Source organism: Elephantulus edwardii, unplaced genomic scaffold, assembly GCF_000299155.1.
Source record: "Elephantulus edwardii isolate Elephantulus edwardi_28Jun2011 unplaced genomic scaffold, EleEdw1.0 scaffold00022, whole genome shotgun sequence".
NCBI classification, from domain to species: domain Eukaryota; kingdom Metazoa; phylum Chordata; class Mammalia; order Macroscelidea; family Macroscelididae; genus Elephantulus; species Elephantulus edwardii.
In genome coordinates this window covers 15,682,016-15,708,725 of record NW_006399772.1, presented here as the reverse complement: position 1 = coordinate 15,708,725, position 26,710 = coordinate 15,682,016, and the positions used below count along the sequence as shown (strand labels likewise).

The window sequence follows — 26,710 nt, the reverse complement described above, 5'->3', positions numbered from 1 at the left end:
GTTGTTGTGATTGCTGCTGAGTCGGGCATGACTCATAGCAACCCCATGAACAAAAGGCCTGAAGCCTTTCTATAACTATCGTCATTTCTCAAAGTTCACAGAGTCTTCAGAGGCATGTTGTTTAGGAAGTGGATGCCACTCTTGCTTCCAAAATTAATGAACATAGTGTCTCTTATTCTTGAATCCGTATTGCCTTGCTTTGTGCTTTGTACTGAGCTTAATGAAAGGGGGGAAATCTACATTATACCAAAGTCTCAACTTATTTTCAGGTGTTCCTCAACCTGTAAGTGATCCACAGTAACCAGGTTTGGGGTGTAAATGGACTTTACAGTGGTGCCAAAACCACATGTCAGAGCAGCACATTCATGCCTGGTAGCTGAGATTTGCAGGCAAACACGTACCCAGAGCTCTGCTCTACTTGGTATTTCCAGTTGAAGCCCAGGCAGTGCCAAACCACATGTTTCCAACTTCATTTCTACAGCTTATTGGACTCTTAGATCTTCACCTGGGGTTTGAAGGACGTTATTCGTTCCCATTTGTTTCCCTCAGCCCATTTGCTAGTTGAGAATCACACTTAAAAAAAAAAAGCACAGTCCCTTTTATACCTGACTGAAGAATGTCTGAGGGTTTACCGCTGACTCTTCACCACTTCCTGGCTTTTACTAATAAAATCTGCATTTTGTGGTCAAAGCTGGTTACCCTGTTTTGACTTCAGTGCTCACTGATACTTATCCTGAATATCGTTTCTGTTCTTCATTGTCCTTGCACCTCATTACTCTTCTGCAGATTTTGCCTCATGAAAGGAATGAATGATCTCTGGGTTATTTGTTTTGTTCGCAAATCCCTGGGCCAAGCTCAGTCTGGTTCTACCTGCCCATCCTCCACAGCAGGCCACTTGATCCCTCATGCTCCCTGTGCAGTTCCAGACTATAGATTAGCTGTTCCATTGCGTGACTCATAGGCTCATTGTACCTGAAATGATTTCATCTGCACAGAGTATTCTGAACTCTCTCCTTGGAGTATCTCCCATAAACATAATCATCTTTTTTTTTTTTTATGAACTTTTCTTGGTCTTTCTGTTGTGTACTGTCGAGTAGGAACTGACTCATAGCTGACCCTCTGACAGGTTTTCAGAAGCAGTTAATCACCCAGGAGGAGATTACTTATCCTTCTCTTGCGGAGCAGCCAACGGATTCAAACCACGTGTCTCTGTGATTGCAGCACAGTTTCTTACCACTATGCCACCAGGGCTGTTCTATTTATTAATCAGTGTATTTTGTACTTACTGTATCGACACTCTGCTAGAGAGAACTCTGGTAGTCTAGCCATTCAGGAGCTGCTCTGCCAATCCAAAGGCAGATTGGTTGAATCCACCACTGACTCCATGAGAGAAAGAAGGGAAATTCCTCTCTTAAGATTTACAGCCTCTAAAAATCCACTGGAGGGTCAGCTATAAGTTAGTTCTGACTTAACATCATTAGTTTTTAGTTTTATAATATTTTATGAAAACTTACAATTTGGGTCAAAACAGCAGTCATGGGAAATGGAGCACAACATTGGTTCAAATACTGATTCTAACACTAATTAATATTGTGATACTGCACAAAATAGCACATTCTTTTCCAATCAGTATCCTGTCTAGTAGGGATACTTTGCAGATAAAAGAATATATGTAATTTATAATAGCAACCCAAGTGTCCATCAATAAATGAATGGATATAGCTATGGTATATTCATACAGTGGAATACTACACAGCACTGAAAAACAGTGAACTTGTAAAACATTACACAATGTGGGGGACCCTGGAGCACGTCATACTGAGTGAAATATCTCAGTCACAAAAGGACAAATACTGTATAGCATCACTGTTATGACTGACATGGGGTCTTGGGAATAGAATAAGATGAGAGTGGGTAGATAATGACCATTATATTGAAACAGATGAAAGAAAGAACTATCTAAAATGAATATATGATGAGGCATTAGCATACCACAACAGCCCAGAATAAGAGATGTATAATTGCAAAGAGGACTGGGGGCAGGGTGGTGGAGATGTAGGTAATTGTGCACCAATGAATGATTTTTTTTTCTGAAAAAGTGAACTGGGGACAGGGGATAGGGAGGTCAAGGGGGTAAAATGTGCAACAATGAATGAATGTATGTAAATCTGACATCTCTAAATATTCGTTAAAATCACTAAATAAAATTATATTTTAAAAAAATATGTGAAGTCCTAATAGCACCTGACAGCTAGTATAATAATAGCTTATTGGATCACATTAAAAATCTCCAGAGTTTTATGATATGTTACAGATGCATGGTAAAAACCTAAAAAAAACCCCGGTATACTATGATATTGATATACTACAAAGTATACTATGAGAGTTTCTGTGCAATTTCTCGGGGTCACTTATTTTCTTCAAAAGTAGATATGAACCTCCAATTCTGATCCATACCTATCTCTTTTGACTCCTAATGAGCAAAAATAACTTTTTGTAAATTGATGAAGAGAAGTCATTTATTCTCATTCTGAATCTCTTACTCTCTCTCGCCTTCCTCTCCCCTCTTCTTCCTTTCTTCCCTCTCTGTTGTCCTCCGTCATATACGTTCATGCACCATGTCTTAAGAAGAGCTTTTTGTGTTCAGGACAACGTTTAGATTAATGACTGCTTTGTATATTATCAATAAGTGAGATAGATAGTGGTGGCCTCATGGTAAAGAGGCCGAACTGCCAACCCAAAGACAAGTGTTCCAATTCATCAGCTGCTTTTTGGGAAAAGAGTGGACAGTTTCCTCCCATGTGATTTGCTGCCTCTCAAAACCTGCTGGAGGGTCAACTATGTGCCATTTCTGACTCAAAGGCACATACCAACAACAAAAAATAAGAAGTTAGCCTCAGGTACTGAGACTTTGGCTTCCTGGGCTGCGAGAGAAGTAGAAGGAGTTAGGGTTGATGAAATTGATTTGGCCACAGTGACTAGCCTAAGAGAAGGCATCCAACTGTTTTATTAATAGGACACAACACTGTTAGCACTTCTTCCATCAGGGAACTGATCTGTGCAGTGGCAACCATTTGAGCAAGATGATCATATCAAGCAGAAGTTCCCAGAGGCTGCGAGGTGCTCAAGCCTGGCCAATTATTTGGGAGCCAAGGGAATTACAAAACATTTGTATGGGGGCAGAATTTCTAAGCACATCACAGCAGAGTCTAGAACCCTGAGGGGCCAGAGGAGGAACTAGATCTGGACAGTTAGTATGTCTGAGATGACAGGAGACTCTAATTACAATGGAAAATGGTGATTGAATGTGTAGAGCACAGTGTGATTCGGATGAGAGATCAGACCATATATCTAATCCCATAGATCAGATCCAGGAAGGGGATAGGATTCATTTGAGGTGTTTAAATTCAAATTATGCCTTGCTCTGGCTTCTCCCTTGATGGAAGGAACAAGGAAGTGACAAAGAGAATGGGCAATGATCCAGGCTTTTAGAATATCATGTGCCTAAGATCTTTCAGATGAAAACATTTAAAGTACTCGCTTTGAAATTATTCTTCGAACCATATATGTGTGTTTTATGCTCTCTGCTGTCTGCATGAAATATCGCACAGTAATACAAGAACACTTTCAAGGCTATAACATTAGAAGAGAATGATAGAGTTGTATACTGTGCTTATGTTGGTAGCACTATTACTGGGCAGGTGTGCTGATGAGAATAGCTTATAATAGTCTGATCTCTACTCTGAATTTGGTAGAGGGATCATTCTTAAAGATTTATTACTAAAATTTTAAAATATTTTTAAAGTGATACAAACTATTCTAGAATGCCAAAGAGTTTATGCTTCAGCTCTTCTGGGGTATTAGCTGTCTTCGTTATAGAATACTATACTATGAGTATGAGAGAATAAATGTATTATCTCACAGTTTAGGAAGCTGCAAGTCCAGGATTCCAGCTCTGAGTGAAAGCTGTCTTTTCAGTTGTGGAGGAAAGTCCTTGTTCTTTTTCGTTTCTGCAGACCCAGCGCTCCCTGGAGACCTCCAGGTGTTCTGGCCTTCTCTGCTGTTAGGAACTTTGTTGTGCAGAGGCCACCATTCAAAAAAGACACACTCAGTTAAAAAAAAAAGTGACCCAAACGAGTATGGAAATATCTAACAGTGTCATTCATATCGCAAGCAAGCAAGATCGTGCTGAAGATTATCCAAACATGATTAGAATATTGTACTAGTACATTGACAGAGAACTACCAGAAGTACAAGCTGTGTTTAAAAGAGGCTGTTGGCTGAAAGCAGAGAATATCAGAGGAAAGTCTGTCTGTGTTTCATTGACTGTGAAAGGCGTTTGATTGTGCTGATCACAACAAATTACGGCTAACCTAGAGGAGAATGGGACTCTCAGAACACTTGATTGTACTCATGCAAAACTTATACTTGGACTAGGAAGCTGCCTTCAAAACAGAGTAAGGAAACATTGTGTGGTTCAAAATTGGGACAGAAGTGCATCAGGAATGCATCCTGTCCTCCAGCCTTTTCAATCTATATGTAGAACAGATCATTCAGGAGCCTGGGCTTTATGAGAAGGAATGTGACATCAGGATTGGAACAGATGACACAGCCTTGCTTGCCAAAACTGAGGAGGACATTAAGCACTTGCTGCAGAAGATCAAGGACTGTAGTATTCAGTATGGATTGAAGCTCAGCACAAGAAAACAAGATTCTAATCACTGAGTCTATTGGTAGCACCATGATAGATGGAGAAGAGCCTGAAGTTTGTAACAATTTCAGCTTATTTGACTCCACAGTCAACCTTCTTGGCACCAACAGTCAGGAAAGCAAAAGATGAATTGCCCTGGGGAAGTCTGCTGTCAGAGACCCCTCCAAAGTGCTAAAAAGTAATGATGTCAGTCTAGGGACTAAGGTGTGCCTGGTCCAGGCCATGATCTTGATGTCTTTGAGCTGTGATGCCGGAGAAGAGTACTGAACATACCACAAACCACCAAGAAAACAAACAAGTCTTTCCTTGGAGAGGGTGAAACCAAGTTTATCCTTCAAGACAAGGATTTTGAAGCTCTGTCTCACATACTTTGGGCATGTGGCCAGGAGGGATCAGTCCTTCGAGAAGGACATCATCTTGGCAGGGTAGAGGGACAGTGTAGAAGAGGAAGACTCCAGATGAGATGGATTGACACAGTAACTGAGGCAATGAGGGTAGGTGTGTCGGAGACAGTGAGACTGGTTCAGGATAGGGCAGGGTTCAGAGCTGTTGTGCATAAGGTTGTTATGGGTCACAGGCAACTCCATGGCACCTAACAGCAGCAACATCTCTGGAAACAATTTTAGTCATTATTAAGGATTCTCCCTCTGAGCTCACGTTCCTCCCCTTTTGTCCCTGCTGAGATACAAACAACCAAAAGAATTCACTGTTAGTGAGGGTTGCTGTAGGGAGCTATCATGGCTCTGTGGTGAGGAATTGCACTGCCAACTTGAAGGCCTATTTGAATTCACCAGCTGCTCCAGTGGGGAAAGGTGGGCAGGTTCCCCCCACCCCCACACCCTGCAATTACTGCCTCTGAAAACCCACTGGAGGATCAGCTGTGAGTCAGCTATGAGTTGAAGGTGGTGGTGGTCATTGTTGTTAACGTGCCATTGAGTCAAGTGTGACTAATAGTGACCCTATGAACAACAAATCTGAACTATGATCTAACCTGTCCTGTGCCATCCTCCTCATTTCTGACATGTTCAAGCCCATTGCAGTGGTCCTTGTGTCAGTCCATCTGGTTGAGGATATTCCTCTCTTTCACTAACCCCACCACCTTAACAAGCATGATGTCCCTCTCCAAGGAATAGCCTCTCCTAGCAACATGCCCAAAGTATGTGAGACAAAGCTTTGTCATCTTTGCCTCTAAGGAGCACTCACTGTGACTGCACTTTCTCTAAGATATATGTGTTTTCTTGGCAGTCCATAAGGGTCATCAGTATTCTTCCCCACACAACAATTCAAAAGAATCAGTTCTTCTGACATCCTTATTCATTGTCCAACTCTCAGATGCCTAGGAAATGATTGAAAATATGTATAACAACAGTAGTGGGAGTAGGAGATCAACTTACATCAGATTAGATATGACGAGGTTAAAGATGGAGCACATTCAATCTTTAATCCTCTTACACCTGTTTGGTTTATCCAGATCAGGGAATTAATTCATCACTTAGCTTCCTCAATGTATAAATATATTCATTGTTGTAGATGGTGGAGTCGAACGGACTCTTAGCTGACCCTCCAGTAGGTTTTCAGAGGCAGTAAATCACACAGGAGATTACCATCTTTCTCCTGCAAAGCAGCTGGTGAATTTGAACCATGTATATTTAAGTTGGCAGCATAGTTGCTTACCACTAAGCCACCAGAGTTCCCTTAATATACACTTGTTGTTGTTCTTGTTGTTATGTGCCGTCAAGTCGCTTGTGACTCCTAGTGACCCTATGTACAACAGCCCTAAACTCTGTTCTGTCCTTTGCCAATCGCACCTTCTTCGACACACCCATCCTGATTACCCCAACCACTGAATCAATCCACCTCATAGGGGGCATTCTCCTTCTGCACTGTCCCTCCACCCTACCAAGCATGATGTCCCTCTCCAAGGACCTGTCCCTCCTTGCAACATGTCCAAAGTGTGTCAGACGGAGCCTTAGAATCCTTGCGTCCACGGAGCTGTCTTGTTTGGCCCTTTCCAGGATGAATCTGTTTGTTTTCCTAGCAGTCCATGGTACCCTCAATACTGTTCTCCAGCACCACAGCTCAAAAGGCATCAATTCTCCTTCTATCCTCCTTATATACACTTATATATTCCTAATATACACTTAAGGGGACACAATTCAATCCAAGACAATAGTAGACAATTCAATCCTTGGACAATAGTTAATTTAAAGGTGTAACTTGTGTTATGTGATTTAGGATTTATGATCAAAATATAAGCTATACCAGTTTCACATCTGTTTTAAGATTTATGGAATTTGTATACTAGAAAATGTTATATATTATAAGCACTATTAAATGGCCTAGTGGTAAGACGCTGATCTGCACTCCCAAAGGCACATGTTTCTAGTTTACCAGCAGCTCCACAGGAGAAGGATGGGCAGTCTCCTCCAGTGAGATTTACTGCCTCTGAAAACTTGCTGGACGGTCAGCTCTGTGCCATTTCCATAATATTTTTTTTAAAGTTGAAAACATACAGAAGAAACTAAAATTTAAAAACCGCAAAATATTAGTTGTCAACTGTTCTATGTATATACTCTAGAGATTTTTCTATATAGGTTTTGTTTTTCCCAAATGATATTGATATATTGATTTCTAATCTACTTCTTCAAAAATGATATTTTTTGTATGCATATCATTGTTTATTGCTGCATTGTTCATAACAGCAAAGAGATTAATGATATTTTTTGCTCAATAATTTTTATCTAATTTAAAGCTTAGTCTATATAAAAATTTCTCAAACTTTCTTTCTCAGTAGGTTTGCCTAAACCACCGTGCATTCCAGGGCTGTATGTTGTATCTGACTCTTTATCTCTCAAGTGTTATTTAATGTAAAGCAGTCCAGTTTTTCACAACACTGAATTGAAGAGGCCAAGTCAACTTCCTGCTAAGCAAGTTTCTGGATTTTTGTAGTTTCTTGCCCAGAGTGTAATTTAGCACGTTCTTCTATCACTTCTGTTTCCTGTATGGTTCACTTGAATCTGTAGACAGCTTATTCAACATCTTCAGTGAGAATGCTTTACAGATGATGATGTTTCCTTACCTTGCCCGGCATTTGTCCTTTTGCCACTAAAAAGTAATCTGTATGTTGCTGCATTGACATCATATAGAAGTCCTTTCCCTCAGAAGCAATTCTTTTGATGGTTCTAGCACTGTCACCTTTTTAAATTGTTGTTGTTGTGATATCTCTTCATTTCCTTTTGAGTGTAAGTTTATTTACAGAACAAATTCATTTTCCAGTCAACCTACCATGCACATTTTGGGTTAGGGCATTAACTGCAATTCCTGTAATGTAGCCATACTCTTCCTTATTCATCCCTACAGTTCTCATTTCTATTCATCCTTCTGTTCTCTTTTCCTGCTTTCTGAGCTTCATCCCTGGACAGATTCTGCCCTCTTTATCTCGTGCTGTTGACTTTTGAGTGAGTCAGTGCTTGTAGCATTCACCTTATAGACTTGTCTACTGTTTGCATGAAAGTTGAACCACAGGAGTTACCAGACTCAGAGGCTGACTGAGGGCCGCTGGCTCAGGGACTCTGCCAGTCTCTACCACACCAACAAGGCCGACCCTTTTTATGTTTTTACATTTAGTTCTTCATTATTTACCCACTCTGTCCAGATCTTCTACCCTTTCAGAGTGAGCAGCTTTGGTAGGCAGCACCACTTACTTAGTTTTTCTTTTATTATAAGCTTTTTATTTTATACTGGTTCACTTATAAAATTCATATACATTGTTTTTCACACCAGATCTTTCCCATTACCTTAACCCACCCCTCCCTCTGCTCATCAAATTGTGCAACCCTATGATTGTGCCTCCTTCCCCCCCCCTTTGCTTCCACCTAATTCTGCTCTCAGAATCATTGAGATTGAGGCTAACAAGCTCCTTATGTCCTTTGAACTAATTGTTTCTATGCATCTTTGCATTCGTTTCTTTTACTTTGGTCCAGACAAACTAAGGCCAATGGTTGTGCTTTGGATGGCCACTCAGAAACTTTCAAGATTCCAGTTGCTACTCCTCCAAGTAGGGTGTGGGACACTGCCATGGTGAGCTGTTTACCAGTTTACCTTGATGCCCTGTGCTCCTGAGACCCAAGACCAGTGATTCAGTCCCTCAGGCTATTTGGTTAAGGTTCATAGTTCACATAACCATGGCCCCTGTTGGCTCTGCTATCTATAAGGATACACACTGATAGGAATGCAAAAGTATTGTCTGCCAGACTTACGTATGGTCACAGGTATAACCCTATTATAACCCTATTATTCTGTCCATATATGTTCATCTGCCTAAATATTCACTCATAACTTAATGTTTAATGTTATTACAAGAGAAGATCATGTATGTATTTGTGTTTACTTGTGTTGACTGTATTTCCTATGTACCTTCCTATGTCTTCCCTCCCTTCAGTGAGGTTATACTGATCATCCTCTATTGTGCATTCTCTTTCTGTTCACCTAGCTTAATAGATGTTGATTATGTATTTATAGCTTTCCCCATCCCATCGCTGAAAACTATGAAAGAATGTTTCTGTGCCTAAACTTTTTCTTAGCTTTCTATAATACTGGTTCATACAATATGTGTCCTTTTGTGACTGATCTATACTGTGCTAATTATTTACTAAAGAGACAATTATATTTGGAGTATGGAACTCTGTTTCCCACGTATAATTGCTGTTGTTAGCTGGACTATAGCTGTGAAAAAATGATTTCTTCATATGTTAGAATTATTAGATGGCTGTGAAAACATTCATCCTTGTAATTTCCAGTTTTCAAAATAAGGACCTTTCAGAGATGTGTTACTGGGGAGAAAAGACATTTTAATCCAATGATCACTGCATATAGAATCTCTTAAGAATTTCCAATATATCAACCATTGTGTTCAGAACTGTATGCCCTCTGTTTCCAGTGACACAAGTGACCTTTTTGAGTTGAGCAATGAAAATCCCAAGTTGTTAAACACACCAGTCAGTCACTCAGATGGGGAAGTGGCAGAGCTGGAGTTCAAACCCAAGGTAGCCTGATTCTAAAATCCATGCTTAGTTCCTGTCACAATTTCCCCCCCCCTCATTTTACTTAAAAGGCAAATTCTACTTGTAATGCTGTTTGGAATGTTTCCAAGTTCAGAAACACTAGAAATGAAAATGATGCTCCATAATTCTTATGAAGTCTCTTCTCCTCCCTTTTGTTTTCTGATATTGTGAACAGTGTGAAGAAAACACAAACCTTCAAGATACCACGCGCTACCTCAAACTTCCCTTTTCTAAGGGCATTCTCCTTGGGAATAACCATCAAGCCATGAAGGCCACGAAGGAGTCCTTCTGGATAACGTCTTTCCTTTGTTCCACCAAACTCACGCAAAACGGTAACATGGCAAGCTGTTTGACTTGAGAACCTTTGTGCTTCTAAGTATTCCTGTGAGCTGTGGTAGGCGTAGTCAGGAAACACCACAATTATATTTAAAAGCCTCACGCTAGAAAAATCAATCATTCTTCTGTCTTTAATTTCCAATCGAATGGCAGTTGAGCCAGCAATGATCTGTTGAGTGCATGTAACTTCACAAGGATTTGAACTGGAGCCGTGGTTAAATGTCATACACAGCTCTTCATATTAACTATCAAAACCCAGCTGCTTTTAAAAGAGAAAACAATGCATGCCGCTCCCTCTGTCTCTCGTTTTATAGCTCTATAAACAGTGCTAATTGCAGGCTTTAGAATAAAGGCCGGGTTGGGTTTGTTCGGATTTTTTTTTTGTTTAATTAGATGGATATTGCCTTTCTGTTCTAGCATTACTTTTTATGTCAGTGATTGTTTTGCAAGTTATGATTAATAAAGCAAGCTCTTCTCTGTGTAAATTGTTATGAAAACATTATCTGTAATGAAGGAAGTAAATTATACATTTTCAAGTGCATTGTGGTTGCCAGCTAAGATTTCTGGCTAGCGTGTTGTTTGCTGTATTAAGAAAGTCAAGTTTCATGATCTGGAGGAGAGTCCCTTCATAAAGAGGTATTGTATCTCATAAACTGCCTCTGTGCCTAGCCGTGGTGCATGGCGTCTGTTCTTCCTTCAGTCCTAGGACCACCTTCACAGCGCTGCTTCTGTTAAAATGTGGCACCAAAGAGGAACCAACATGGGGCATTACCGTCCTCACTCCTCTGAAATCCTTCATTTCCGTATCGGTGTAGCAGTGTTGATTGAGGATTTTGAGAAACTTTTTCCTTCATGGGTCTCTTAGTTTAATATATTTTCTTTTGGAATTCTTTTTTGAGGAATATTTTTTAAAAACTCAACTGTGTAATTTCGTTTTAGTAAATCTGATTGAAAATAGCTGTTACTAAGTCAACAAGGTATGTCACCATGTCAGAATTTATTCGTAATCAGTGATTAATTGCTAAAGTCTCCAGTCTCCATTTGGATAACTGTGAAGGATTGGAAAGCATTCACCATACTTTAGGTGTCTGATGTGGGGCCAGTGTACTCTCTTAAAAGCTTTGAAGGGAATAAAAGGAACCTTCCCCCGCCCCCTTGACCTCTCTATTATAATTTTATTTATTCTATGTGGCTTAGATTGTAAGTCCGTTACAGAGCATTGAACTGCATGCTTCTAGTATAGACTGTTCTCAGCGTGTGTTAACTTCTTGGAGCCTGTGAATGGTACAAACATATAATATCCTCAGCTGCTAATGGAAAGGTTGGTAGTTCAAGTCTACTCAGAGGCACCCCAGGAGAAAGAACTAGTGCTCTACCAGCAAAATCCTCCAGTCATTGTAAACTCTGTGGGACACAGTCCATTGGAAACTCTTTGTCATTGGAAGCACAGTAACACCCCAAAATCTCCAGGAGTCAGAATTGAGTCTATAGCAACTGGCTTTTTTCCGTCTCTTTCACATTGTATTAGTTTTCTGTTCTAATTGCCATTGATCTAGAGGCTTAAAATACCTGTTATTTACTTCAAGTTCTAAAATCGGAAGCCTAGAAAGGCCTTACTGGGCAAAAATCAAGGCATTGGCAGGGCTCATCGCTTCCGAAGGCTCAAGGGAAGGCTCCATTTCTTATGTATTTGACTGCTAGTTGTTGTTGTTGTTATGTGTCATCAGGTCAAGTACAACTCATAGCAATCCAGTGATAAATGGATCCGAACCCCATCCTGTCCGTGCCCTCATTATCATCTCTGGAAAGCCCATTGCTGCAGTCACTGTGCCAGTCTGTCCCAATGAGGGGCTTCTTCTCTTCTCTGACTCTGCACATTTCCAAGCATGAGGTTATTCTCCAAGGAACAGCCCCTCCTAACAATATGTCCAAAGGAAATGAGATGAAGCTTAACTGCCTATATTCCTCGGCTCTCCTTTCTCTATCAAAGCCAGCAGTATAACATCTTCAAATCTCACTGGCTCAGACCCATTCTCATCTTTTAAGGACTTGAACGATTAATTTGGACCATGTGAATAATCTCTCTTTGTATCTTAAAATATTTAATTTCATCCTGTATTTACAGCCCCCTTTTGTCATGTAAAGTAACACACTCATAACTTGCAGGAATTGGGATGCTGATAACTTACATGGTAAAGGGCACTATTCTTCCTTATATACGGGTTAAAGCTAACAGTAGATTATCTACCCTCAAGATTTCTGTCCCTGCATTCCGAGGTTATTCTCGTTCTGGAGTATATGATATTAAATAGAATTGTTAACGTTGAACAGAGTGAGCCAGACCTTGATAATTAGATATTGCAACTTTGTAAAAGCAAAGAACCTTTTCAGGTACATGGGGGAAATTAAAGTATCCATAAAATCATATTAAGTACCTCACTATGTGGAAGATGGGATCAAAATTCATTGCAATGCCTGGCTCATCTTTAGACTGATAAGTGCTACATTTTCATTTTTATTTGATTAACCTTGTCAGTGTAAAACTTCTCAAAATGAGCCAGGAAATGAACAAGAGATGGGATGGGAAGAAAAAAGGAAGTTATTTGATCTTTCTGAAATTTACATGCCAGACACACATCTGTCTGTTGAAGCACCCCCAGCTCCAAATTGGTGTTAAATTGCTATATCTTTCTATTTTTTCCCCTTTTCCTGGAAAGTACACAGACCCTGTTGCAGCTATAACGAAGCAGTTAGTAAATGATGTGATCCCTAGGGTGTGTTTCCTGGGGCAGCGTTGTGTCCCACGATCCCCACAGCACATGCCTCTGGCTTCCTCCTCTTCTCCAGCATCTCTGTGGCTAGCCATTCATGACCACAGTGCTCTCTTTAGCATCTGTGAATTGTTTTTAGATAAGTAGAGCATCTAAACTTCTTGAAAGTAGTGGTCATGCCACTTTTTCATAGTCTTTTATTATTCTTACTATTAATAATTATATTCTCTATCTGAGAGGCTGGGCTGTATAAGGAGAAGTGTGGCATCAGGATTGGTGGAAGATTCATCAACAATCTGCATTGCTTGCTGAAACTGAGGAGGACCTGAAGCGCTTGCTGCAGAGGGTCAAGGACTGCAGCCTTCAATATTGATTGAGGCTCAATATCAAGAAGACAAAGATTCTCACCACTGGGCCAATTGACAGCATCAGGATGGATGGTGAAGAGAATGAGATTGTTCACAGCTTTAGTTGGCTTGGTTCCACAGTCAGCACTCTTGGCACCAGCAGCTAGGAAATTGAAAGACGTATTGCAATGGGAAAGTCTGCTGTTAGGGACCTCTCCAAAGTACTGAAGAGCAGTGGTGTCACTCTGGAGACTTAAGATGTGCCTGATTTAGGCCATGGTCTTTGCAATCACTTGCTATGTGTCAGAGAATTGTACAATGACTAGGGAAGATAGAAGGAGAATTGATGCCTTTCAGCTATGGTGTTGGAGAAGAGTATTGAATATACCATGGACTGCTAAGAAAAGGAACAGGTTTATCTTGGAGAGAGTTAAACCAGGCTGCTCCTTGGAGGCAAGGATTCTGAAGCTTCGTCTGAAATAATTTGGACATGTTGCAGGGAGGGACCAGAACTTGGAGAAGGATGTCATGCTTGGGAGGGTAGAGGGACAGCGCAGGAGAGGACGACCCTCTATGAAGTGGATTGATTAACTGGGGTAATGGGGGTAGATGTGTTGGAGACAGTGAGATTGGCACTGGACAGAGCAGAGATTAGGGCTATTGTACATAGGGTTGCTATGAGTTGCAAGTGACTTGATGGCACATAACAACAACAACTATACTTTTATTATATTCCCATAAAACTAGACACTTAGCAAGTGCTTGGATTCCTGGATAATGCCAATGGTTTCTTCCTGACTACTATCTTGGCTAAATGGTTTCTTAAGAACATGCATGGAGGCAGGACTCAAGAAATCCAAAGGTATGTTGCATTGAGAAAATCTGCTGTCAAGGACCTCTTTAAAGAACAAGAAGACAAATTTAAATCTAAAACACACCTGCCCCGAACATTTTCAGTTGCTTCATATGCATGTAAAAGTTGGACAATGACCAAGGAAAACTGAAGGAAAATCAATTCTTCAAATTGTGGTATTGAAGAAGAATACTGACTATCGCATTGACTTTCAAAAGAATAAATTTGTCTTGGAGAAAATGTAACCAGGTCATTCCTTAGAGGCAAGGACGCGGAGATGTTGTCTCTCTTCCTTTGGGCATGTTGTCAGCCTGTCTTCGGAAAAACACATCATTCTGGTAAAAGCAGAGGGGCAGCAAAAGAGTAAAACTTCAACCAGATGCTTTGGCCCAGTGACTGACAGTGAGCTTGTGCATAGTGGAGGCAGCGAGGACGATGCAGGATGGGCAGGATTTCAGATGTGTTGTTTGTAAGATCACTGTGAGTTATTGACCGCTCCACTGCACCTAAGAACAACTCAGGCCAAGATTGGCTGTTTGGACCTTCTCTGCAGTGCTCCAGGAGAAAGCCTTGGCAATCTGCTTCTGTAACCATTAGGGCCGAGAGAAAACCCTCAGGATCTCACGTCTCTGTAACACAGAGTTGTCATGAGAAGACACTGGTTTGTTTGCTTCAATAACTGCTTGTTGAAGGAAATGTAATTTTCTGTTTTCAGTGGTAGGCCATTAGCTCCTAGTCACAACTAACATAGCTTCCAACAGTTAAAACAGGAACCTGTTTTTGTTGTATGCTGTCAACTATGACTCACAGCAGTCCTGTGAATAATGGCTCAGAATCTTGCCCTGTCCTGAGCCAACTTCACTGTACCTGACTCAGCTGACCCATTGCTACTTCACGGTGTCAGTCCATCTCATCCGGAGTCTTCCTCTCCTGACTCCCCTGCGAGGTGGCAGTTTTCACTTAGTGCTGAGTACTTTGGACACAGTATTTGCTGTCCTCTTTTACTCATTTGCTCCATGCTGAAGAAGTTACTTTTTGTAGCTAAACTGAGCAGCCTCTGATCCAATCACCTGGACTGCTGTAATCTGGTCTGGTTCTGCCCATGACTGTCCTAGTCCTAATTTCTTCCTGCTGCTGGGGGATACTATTGGGGGCCACTGCCTTCCTCCTCTCACAGCAGGCAGTCCCACAACCGCCCCTTGAGCTGCTCACCCCAAAGAGAAGGAAAAGCATGGAGGAGTGAGCACTGGCGTGGAGGTGGAGTGAGAAATGCCGAGTGAATGGCAGGGAGAATGCCCTGCGGAATTAAACACGGTGCTGGGGAGGGAGGCGACCTGATGCTGGATGCAGAAGTGGAAGCAGGTGGGAGGGAGGAAGCCAACAGGCCCAGAGAATAATAGAGTCCCGCCTCTGCAGCCACAGGTCTCTGTGGAAATCGCTCCTATTCTAAATATAACAAACCATTTTTCAAGAAGGATTTCAATCAATCCCCGGGATAGCTGAGGTAGATGGAAATATGAAACTCCTTTTCTGGATTTCGTTATTATTGTTCTGAAAACCTGGTAAATCTCTGGTTTTGCCTTTGTTTTTCTAATTCTGGATTGCCATCCTCATCACATTGTTCCTGTTTGTTGAGGAAAAACATCCCTGTTTCCTGCTAGATTTCTTACTGTGCAGTCCTTTGTGGCTTGTTTTGAATTCTTCTCAGTTCTGGCTGTGACAGAAGTTGCTGCTTTTTCATCTTGAGATTCTTACATTCTTTTCTTGTTTCTAAATTCATGACATCATATTCTCTTTTCCAGCTATTTCCTTGATGTTCTCCCTCCACCCCACCGTTGACCTTTCTGTCTTTGGAAAGGTCTCATTGGGGTTTCTGCTGAAACAAGTACTTTCAAGTGACTTTTTCACTTACCGTTCTGGAAAAATCACTCACAGTCTCTCTCTGGAAGAGTCTGATCACTCAGCCCCACAGAACCTTGAGCAGACCAGCCCCTCCCAGGTTCCTTCCTTTCCACTTCCCTCACAACAGCCTCATCAGCACTTTACTGCCTGCTGTGACCTCCGGCATCACCTACTTCCCATTCCTTATGGAGACAAAGCAGGGCACTGTCCTCAGGAGCCTTTCCAGCTTCTTTCCAGAAAAGATGAGAAGAGAATGGATTTCCTCAGCGGATGGAGACATTCTCACAGGATTTTTCAGGACTTGGGTCCTGCACCTGGTCATGTTAGGAAGGGGAGGAAATGATATAACTGCACCTACAACTTGCCTAGATTCCAGGAGGGAAGACTAGCCTGTGAAGCCCAGGAATTGGCACTTTTACATCCAAGGACCCACTAGATGATTCTGGAAATTCACTGGGTTTATCAACATTGTTCAAGGACCTTCTGCTGCTGTAATGCTTTGGTTAGATGGTCAAGGAGACTCCAGGTACTAAATGTAGGAGAGAGTTTTTTAAGATATAAAAGAAATCAAGTTCATTCACACATTTGCATGTCATCCTTGTGCAGGGGCCATGCTAATCTCTGTATCCTTCCAATTTTAGTATATGTGCTGCCGAAGTGAGCAAAACCAAAGTTCATTCATATGTGAATGAACCAAAGGTAACTGTTCTCCTGGGATCTTCTTATTCAGTGCCATCTCATCTACTTATAGTGACCATGTGTCCAGTAAATCTGTCCTGTGCCGTCCTAACCATCTCCACTACCCGTAATTGCAGTCCCGATGTCAGTCCATGTCTTTGAGGGTCTTCCCCACTTTCACTGACCTTCTACCTTTCCAAACTTGGTGTCCTTTTGCAGAGACTGACCACTCCTAACCACGTGTCCAGAGTATGTGAGATGAAGTGTCTCCATCCTTGCCTCTAGGAAAAACTTTGGATGTACTTCCTCCTGGAGAGATTGGTTTATTCTCTTGGTAGTCCATCATACATCCAATACTCTTTCTCAACATCATTTTTTTCTTCAGTTTTCTTTATTCATTGTACAACTTTCACATGTATATGAAGCAACCAAAAATACCATGACATGGATCAGGCTATCGTAGCTTTTAAACTGACAATCTAAGAAGAGATAGAAAATTCTTCAATAAATTTTTATCAACTGCCCTCTAAATACTTGCTGTCTTCTTGGTGCTGGAGAGATCCCAAAAGCAAGTTCAACATCCTTTTTCCTTCTTGAAGCTTACAGGTTAGTTGAACACATAGTCAGATAAACAACTGTAACAGTGACTTAAGTGCCACTGTGATGTGTGTTGTTGTGTGTCAGTCCTGGACCATAGTAACCACATATGACTGTAGACCTGTCCCATAGAGTTTTCATGTTTGAAGTATTATCTATGGAAGCAGATCATCAAGTCTTTGCAGAAGCACTGGCTGTGTTCTAACAAAAGTCTTTTTAGTTAAGTGCTTAAATTAAGTTGCACCACTAGGGTTTATAAGCTCATTCTAGAAATTTCAGGGAAGGTTCCTGGGAAAACAACATCTAACCTGAGAATGTAAGGATGAGTAACCAAATCCACGTGCCATTTCAAGTCAAGTCCATTTCAACTCATGGTGACTCCGGTGCTGCAGAAGGTTTTCAGCAGCTGACTTTTCTCAGAAACATGCCACGAGACCTTTCTTCCAAAGAGCCTCTGAGTGAATTCTGTCATCAGCCTTTTGATTAGCAGCTGAATTAGTTAAAACTTTGCATTCTTCAAAAAAATATTGTGTAACTCAGGAGAGGCTGGAGAGCATCATGCTGGGTGCACTCACACAGTCTCATAAGGACAAAATACTGCATAAGGCCATTAGTGTAAAGATAGAAGAAGAACTAGTAAAACATGAATGGAAACTCAAGGTGGGGAGAGGTGAGGATGGGTAGCGGTGAAACCAAAGGGTGGCACAGTTTGGTGAGTAGTGGGAGGGGGTAGAATGAATGGGAAGGATCTGGGCGAAAAGACAGGGTAATGATGGGCAAAGTCCAATGGTGATTCATTTTTATTAAATATAGTACATGATAATAATTGTATGAAATACAGTGTGAGTGGAAAAGGGTGCGAAACACAATGTATAGAAACTTTGTAAGCAAATCAATAGGGGAAAAGAAAAACTTTGCATTTTCTCGGGCCTCCAAAGGTTAAGTTGTTGTTTGCCATCTAGTTGAAACTGACTCATAGCTCCCCCTCCAGCAGGTTTTCAGAGACTATTAATCACAGAGGAGATTGCCCGTGTTTCTCCCAAGAGACAGCCAGTAAATTCAAACCATGTACTTTGGGGTTAGCAATACAATTCCTTACCCAAGAAGACACAAGGGCACCCTCAAGGATAAGTAGGATTTGGTAAATCGACAGCATAAGGAAGGATGAAATCATTACCATAGTCAAAGGCTATTCATATTGTTTTGCACTGCAATCCCAAAGGCCATTGGTTCGACTCCATCAGCTACTCTATTGGAGAAAGATGGTCAATCTCCTCCCGTATAGTTCAACTGGAGGGTCAGATGGATGGGCAGCTGTGACTTAGTTCTGACTCACAGTATTCAACAACATTTATATTGTGTAGTTGCCTGAACTGGAGTGACAAGGAACGTGGCGGAGACATGTTTTCAAGTTCCCTTTTGCCTGTGTAATGCTTTGTGTGTGGAACTGTTTTCTATTAAAGAAACTAATGATCGTTTTCTGTTTGGAAAGGTGATATGCTTGATCTTTTGAAGTGGAGAACCCACCCAGACAAGATCACAGGCTGTCTGTCTAAATTAAAAGAAATTGATGGCTCTGAGATCGTAAAGGTATTTGCTACTTCATTGCTCCTGTCTTGGAGATGCATAGAGGAAAGAACTTTGGGGGGGGGGGGACTGTTAAGGGAAGAGCACATATAATAATTCATTTACTCATTAATTTTTTTTTCTTTATTGGAACAGTTCCTTCAAGATACACTGGATACCTTATTTGGAATTTTAGATGAAAATTCCCAAAAATATGGATCCAAAGTGTTTGACTCCTTGGTGAGTTTAAATTCACTTGAATGACATTTTAGCTGTCTTGTCCCTCCACCATGACTATTTCTTTTTATTAATTTTTTTTCTTATCATGACTTTTAAAAGGATATTTCAGGCATATGAACTTTGTAGCGTCACAGTTCATTTAAAAATAACAGAAAAAATCTTGATTGGCATCATTTCTCAAAAGCTCGATTTTCTTTGTAGGTTCACATAATAAATTTGCTACAGGATAGCAAATTTCATCATTTTAAGCCTGTAATGGACACTTACATCGAGAGCCATTTTGCCGGAGCACTTGCATACAGGTAAGGCCCTTTATCTTGTAATTGGTTTAGAAGCAGCTCCTTTGAAGCTTTTCTAAGCAGAACCTGTTATATAAGAAAATTTTTAAGGGAGTGTAGCAAGAAATGAAGCGCAACAACTAAAGTGTCTCTTGAGACAGTTTCTTCTCCCCTCGGCCACTCTTTTTTAATGGGTAGGACTTATTTTGATTAAGAGAAGAACAAAAACTAAGAGGAAGAAAAGCCTCTCCAAGTTGTTCCGGCAGCTATTCTTGTCTCTGTTTCACCTGTTAGCCTTTAGTCTGAACTGTCTGTGTGTTCCGGATGGAGCGTACAGGAGTCCCATTTATTCATCAGACTCCTTGATAACAGTGGTTTTAATGAAGAAAGGCATCCATGCTGTTTTAACACTCATCCATTTATTCCCCAGAACTGAGTGCCTCTTGCATTCCAGGCACTAATTATGGCAAGACTGTGTCCTCAAATGAACAGTTCAGCTCTTAGCATCTACTTGCTAATCTTTAGACTTGTTCTTAGCTGCTGTGGATTTGATCCCACTCATGGCAGCCCCCTGTGCGCTGAGCAAAACTGCTCCCCAAGGCTTTCAAAGCTTTAATCTTTGGAGACAGACCTACCTTCCTAATTACCTCTGGTGGATTTGAACTGCCAACCTTTAGGTTAACAGCTATTCTTTTTAACTACTCCTCTGTTTCTGCCAGGGTAGATTATGTGTGCAAGGCTAAAAGCGAATGGATGGATAATGATATGCTGGTTCCTGCCTCCCAGCAGCCTAGTTGATAAATGCCTGAGGCAAGAGCTTCATGTCATTTGCATAACATCTTCCCCTTCTGTATATACGGCTTTAATGCATCTTTGAAATGTGCCCTATAGTCTGCATCTATAGACTGTAGACAGTCCAACACTGTCTTTGCTGTTTTGCCCTTGCTTTTAGCTTTGACATTAAACACCTGTGGGCATGTACTTGCACGGTTGTTTATTCCCAGAAGTAAAAAGAGCATAGAGCCAGCGCTTTGCTCTGTTTTCTACCTGAGGCGTGGTGGAAGAAGGATGGTACTTTAACTGATAAGCATCTGGGCCTGTTACCTTGGTATTGTTGATCATCCATGTTCGTTTGATGCTTCCAAAACATAAATGCATAGAATTATTTGCTCAAGATTTGACCCTCTGTCAACATAATTTTGCACCAAATATGAACTAGAATAGTCAGAATGACTTTGAAATGTTGGCTCAGCTCTACTGCTCAGCCTAACATTTTGGGCCCAGGGTAAGGGGTCTCCAAAGCAGGCTGTGGCAGTCACTCTGCTTCTGCAAAGTCTACAGCCTTGGAAACCCTATAAGGCAGGCTGTTGTGCCTGAGAGGGAGCTCCAGTGGCTAAGTTGCATGGTCAGTGCAAAGGAACATGGTTCAAATCCTCCAAATGATCCACAGGAGAAAGATGGATGGTTTCCTCTTGTGTGATTTACTGCTTCTGAAAACCGCCAGAAGGTCAATTATGAGTTGGTACTGACTCAACAGTACACAACAACAACAGCAACAACTCTACCGTATTGGGTCCTTGTGAATCATAAGCAACTCAACAGCTCAGGACTTCGGTTTATGAGGGGGTGGACAGTCCTGATGGTATGTGGTTATTAACCTGAAGGACAGCAGTTTGAATCCAGAGAAGCATCTCAGCCACCTGCCTAGAAATCCTGGATCGCTGTGAGTCAGAGAAGACTGCCGCAATCAATGTTGGAGAAAGGCATTGCATCTCCTGAGAACCTGGAGAGCAAGAGTGTGATTTCTAGCCCCGCAGATGTGCCAGGAAAGCAGGAGAATCAATCCTGGGAAGACAGATAAGTCCTGTGGAATCTTTGCTGGCCGTGGATGATCACAAATTCACTAATAGCCTTGAAAGAGCTCTCCCAGCAGCGTCCACCTACTGGCATGTGGCCTGTGATTCTTCCTGACTGAGAGAAGAGAGGAGCGCTTTTAGAAATTGCTGTGTGAACTGTTTCCTAGAAACCAAAGGCTGCTCAAGGTTAGAGGTAGAGAGACTTCAACCTTGAGAGTTAGGTTTTGCTTTTGTTTTAATTCCATTCTTGATCTCCTTAAATTTATATTGATTTTCTTTCTTTCCTTCTGAAAAATGCCCTTCTAACGTAAAGAGCCCTGGTGGCCTAGTAGGTAAGAAGGGGCCTTTGTGTGACAGAGTGTCTTATTTGTTGGGATTTAATTGAGAGTGAGATTCAGATCAGTTCTATACCTTTCTCCTGTATTGTAGAGACCTCATCAAAGTGCTCAAGTGGTACGTGGACAGGATCACAGAAGCAGAACGGCAGGAGCACATCCAGGAGGTGCTGAAGGTAATAGCCGCCTGTTGAAATGAAAAACTTAATCAAACAAAGCTTTTTGCTCTGTGCAAACTAATTGGTTTCTTCTACACGGACAGTAATTGGTGGTGATATATTGTGGACATTCTGATTCAAGTGTCTTCATGTTTGTGGCTGCTCCAAGCTGGTGGAATTAGAAAAGGGCTTTACCAGGTTTGTTGGCCCAGAACCCTTAGAGTGACACCTAGGGTTGCGGGAGGAAGGGTTTCTGAGAAACAACAAATAGTCAGTGACACTTAAAAAGTCTCTGGCTCTTGCTTCTGCTACCCTGACAGAGACTATTTGAGAATTATTTCACTTAAGTGTAGAGAGAAACGAAGATGGCTTTAAGGGAGCTCTGGTGGCCTAGTGGTAAGGAGCTGTGTTACCAAATCCAAAAGGCATGCAGTTTGAATCTACCAGCAGCTCTGCAGGAGAAAAAAAAAATGGATAATCTTCCGCGTGACTTACGGCCTCTGAAAACCTGCTGGAGGCTCAGGTATGGGGCAGCGCCTGATGATTCATAGCAACCACAGCTAAGTGTCACACGGTGATTGTGATAAACCGGCTTGAGGTCTTGAGGAGCCTAATGACAGTGCCCCACCTTGGGGTCCCAGTTGGCTCAACTGTAAGTGAAGAAGTTAGTGCCTTATTTGCAAATATGTTCAATAGGAAATAAGCTAATTTGCATGCCCAGTAGCCGCTGTGGTGGTCCTTTGACGCTCTTGTTGAATACTGTTCTAGTAGTGATCAGATAAAATTGGATCCCCTGTTCATTTTATAAAAAAAAAGTGGTTAATTATAAATATGTTGGTTTGTGCTGGTTTAAAGTTAAAGACTAGATAGAAAGAGGAGGAAAGCAGAATCCTCTTTTTAAAAACTAGTACTCATCTCATTACTGACTAGATGTTTAAGAACCCCCGCTGATTAGATTGCTTTTTTTTAAAGGCCCTATATTTACTCTCCCATGAGTCCTGGTAGCACAGTGGTTAAAGAATCTGGCTTCTAATCGAATGATTGTCAGTTCAAGCTCAGTAGCCCCTCCACAGGGAAGAAGATGTCTTAGGCTCTTTTCATAAAGATTTATGGCGTAGGGAACCCTAAGGGACACTTCCACCCTGCCCTGTGGTGTTGCTGTGAGTTGAGATTAACTCGATAGCCATGTGTGGGTAGGCCTTAGAGAAAGACTACATGTATTTTCATCACGTAAAGAAGGTTAGAAAGAAAATCTGTCAGGACCTCAGTGTTTGTTTAAGTCAGTAATTTAAAAGTTTGATACTGTACCGTAAATTTTTGGCCATGTCATTGTTAAAGGAATATTCCTGGTCTCCTTTTAAGCTAACTCTTTAAACATTTTGTTTTAAGGCTCAAGAATATATTTTTAAGTATATCGTTCAATCTCGAAGGCTCTTTTCCCTTGCCACTGGGGGACAAAATGAGGAGGAATTCCGCTGCTGCATTCAGGAGCTCCTTATGTCCGTCCGCTTCTTTCTTTCCCAAGAGAGCAAAGGATCAGGAGCGTTGTCTCAGTCACAGGTAATCACTTCATTGCTTCTGTTGAAAAGAAGCGACATTGGGGAACAGTTGACTTATTTTGACCTAGCAGCAAAATTGAATGTTTTCTGCTGTTTTTAGAATTCATCCTGCTAAGATCAGTAGTGTTGAGTTAATATTGTCCCAAGTGCTTGTCCTACTGTATATATCCATGATTTCTGGCCTCAACATCTCCTCCTTTGTTCACTTCCCCAGCATCTCTGTGTCCCGTGGGTTTGGTGGTTTGCTTAAAGGTCTCTCAGAGAGTCAGACCTGTTGAATATAGGTATGCAGGCTGATTATGCAGAAACTGGCGGGTGCTGGGCCAGGATCCTGTAGACTGTCAGTTGTGGCACAGCTGGATGGTGACTGTGGGTGACGCAGGCTGGTGGAGAATGGTGAGCAGTGGGCTGGGCTGGATGCAGAAGGATGCTGTGTCCCAGGCACGCAAGCATTCCACAAGAGAAAATACTCAGCAATGAGGTCTCGTGAGCCTTTAGTAGGCTGGAATTTGTCTCCTATCTTCATCCTCTCTCCTTAAAACAATAATTACTTCAGCACAAAATAAAGAGTTGATCAAAGGCTAGGAAAGACATCCGAATGATAAACCGTAGACACCCAGACTACCAAAGAAGCTCTGCACCCCCGATTATAGTTCTTCCCTAACCAATGTTGTCTTTAAAAAAAAAATACTCATTGCTGTGCAGTGAACACTGATGTGTCAGATGTGATAATGGTCACCCATGGTAGACAGTGTTTGGTGGAGCTCCCCAATTAAAACAAGCTTGGAAGCATCTGAAATAGCTTGCCTCCAGAAACCCTGTGAACCTGGAGAAAGGATAGAAGTTATCCAAGTGTTCAGGTCTTACATTCACAGGTCGCTATGAATTGTCTACGACTCAGCGGTACCTAACAACAACATTGCTGTGCAGTCAGAATCAAGTCATGGGTTTTCAGAGGCTATAAATCACACAGGAGGCTGTTGCCCATCTTTCTTTCAAGGAGCAGCTGGTAAATGCAGCACCATTGAAGAGGTTCTGCCTTTGAGTTAGCCCCGCAGCTTCCTACCCACTGCACTGCCGGAGCTCCGTCCAGTGTTGAGTGGTGGTGGTGGTGTTAGATGCTGTTGAGTTGACCATGACCCTATGAACAACATATCTGAACATTCCTCTATCTGATATGCTCCAGCCCGTTGGTACAGTCATTGTGGCAAGCCATCTCTTCAGTAGACTTCACAGCTGTACCACTTCGGCATCCCTGCAGAACACAAGTGGGTTGCCACTTCTCAGACTGCCCTCTTGTCTTTGTGGAGAAGGTACTGGTTTTGCACTCTCCAATGTGTATACTGATGAATGGACACGCATCACCATCAGCTCTGGAAGGAAGTTCACTGGAGCCAGGCTGTTGTGGTTGTTTCCTCTAAGCTTGGTGCTGTATTTTAATCTGGCAAATTCCCCCTCATAATATCGGACTCAGCGAAATTGCATGTTATTTTGTTTTACGTAACTTGACCCTAATCGTCCTGGGACTTTTATGTGGCTAGTGCTGAGCAGCTGCTGCCACATTCTGTTACTGGGAGGCACCGCACAGGAACACGTCTGCAAAGATAATTTGAAATATTTTTTTCCCCCTGCACTTTCTTAATCCTTTTCATATGCTTTTAATTCTAATGGCATGCTGCAAAACCTGTCAGAAAGAGAAGTGACCTCTTGGCTACCATCCCCTGGGGACATGTCATCCTTGAAAAGTAGAACATTTAAGTGAGATATAGAGGGACAAAACTAGATACCAAAGAGTATCATTATATTTTGGTGCCATGTGACACTTGGCAGGAGTACTGTGGAATAACAAAATACCAGAAATGTCCCAACTCCACCCGTAATAGCACTGCGCCTTTTCTGATGGCTTAGACTATTTTTTAATTGTTTTTGGAGGTTATGTTGTTTTTTTACTTTGAGGGGTATTATTTGATTTCTTTCTGTGTTGCCAATTCTATTCCTATTCTTGTGAAGATAAAGCTTCTCTCTGTGCAAAGATACAATTTAAGTTCTGATCATGTTTTGACCCATTCTTAGGTCAATGACACAGTTTGTCATCTTGCCAGAAACCTCAATTTCAAATTACAGGCTAAACGAACAGTATTTCCAGCAGTGGATGTCTGAGAATCCTCCAAGCGACTAACCAGAGTCCTCAGAAAGTCACACTTTGAGAGTCCTTTACACTTTGAGTTTTCATTTTGAGATTTTTCTTTATAACGTTTACTCACATTAGGACCAAAAGTTGTCACCGCAGTGCTAGTTGATACCCCAAGATATGTACTTCTAGGTCCCTAAGGGAGCTGTGGTAGCCCCGTGGGTAAGGAGTTGTGCTGTCAGTCCAAAGGCAAGGTAGCTCGAATCCACCAGCTGTTCCACTGGAGAAAAATAAGCAGACTTCTCCCAGGCAATTTGCAGTCTCTGCAAACCCACTGGAGAGTCAGCTGTGAGTCACTTTTGACTTGAGGACCATAATTGCAACTATAGGTCCTAAGTCATAGTTTGTCACAGATGCCTCTGTATCTTGGAAATGCGTTATCGATTGACTTATGTCCCCTAACAGTTATATGGACTCCTAACCACCATAGAGTCACCGTTACTGAGTCAGTTCCAACTTATGGAATTGACCCTTTGACAGGAGAGGCCTACCACCATAAGGTTTCTAAGACTGAACATTTTTTTCCTTTTTTAAAATTATTATTAATTTTAATGAAAATTTACAGAGATTTTGGATTTCCATTCATTCATTCTTGAACTTTTCTCCCTGCCCACTCCTCCCCTCCAGTCCATTCTTCTCTTTGAAAAGTAAAAGAAAAATTCTTTCATTGTTATACAATCCCTCCACCCAAGTCCACTCTCTACTATGCAGCCTTCGTTCTGGACTCCTGTCGTGACAATAATATCTAATCATATATTGCTTTAGAACAGTTTTCGTTCTCATCTGTTTCAATGCAGTATACATTACTTATCGCATCTTTCTCAGTCTTCCCTCAACCCAAGTTCACGTGATGTAAGTTGTTCATTCTGTGTAGACCACTAATGTCCCTCTCTCAGCTGTTTCAATGCAGTATACTACCTTAACTTTATCCATTGAAAGAAACTTAGGGTTCAAACCACCAACATTTTGGTTAACAGCCAAATTCTTTAACCATTATACCACCAAGACACCTTTCTTTATCTCTGGTAGCGGTGATTGTGGCCTTGTTGGGAAACAAAGACTTTGAAAATCTCATCAGTTAAATGAACGTGAGATCATATTAGAGAAGAGTGAATCCTGGCTCAGTCTTTCCCAGTTGTCTTTACTCCCAGTAAGGTCAAAACGAAAGTTTACTTTTTTTTTCCCTTCAGTAAGCTATACAGTGTCTTTCCACCATCGTCACAAGATCTTTGTCCCTGGATTTTTACTAATATTCCTATGTTTTAAATA

General features: G+C 41.5%; 1 protein-coding gene across 1 annotated transcript in view; it reads left to right on the top strand.

The window, feature by feature from the left end:
• Positions 1 to 26,710, top strand: part of DOCK4 (dedicator of cytokinesis 4) — a 312,634-nt gene that overhangs the window by 137,057 nt on the left and 148,867 nt on the right. Inside the window, exons 16-21 of the mRNA XM_006882693.1 lie at positions 9,950 to 10,106; positions 18,751 to 18,848; positions 18,981 to 19,064; positions 19,266 to 19,366; positions 21,628 to 21,709; positions 23,081 to 23,251. Coding sequence (XP_006882755.1) covers positions 9,950 to 10,106; positions 18,751 to 18,848; positions 18,981 to 19,064; positions 19,266 to 19,366; positions 21,628 to 21,709; positions 23,081 to 23,251 — 693 coding nt within the window. The remainder of the gene's footprint in view (positions 1 to 9,949; positions 10,107 to 18,750; positions 18,849 to 18,980; positions 19,065 to 19,265; positions 19,367 to 21,627; positions 21,710 to 23,080; positions 23,252 to 26,710) is intronic.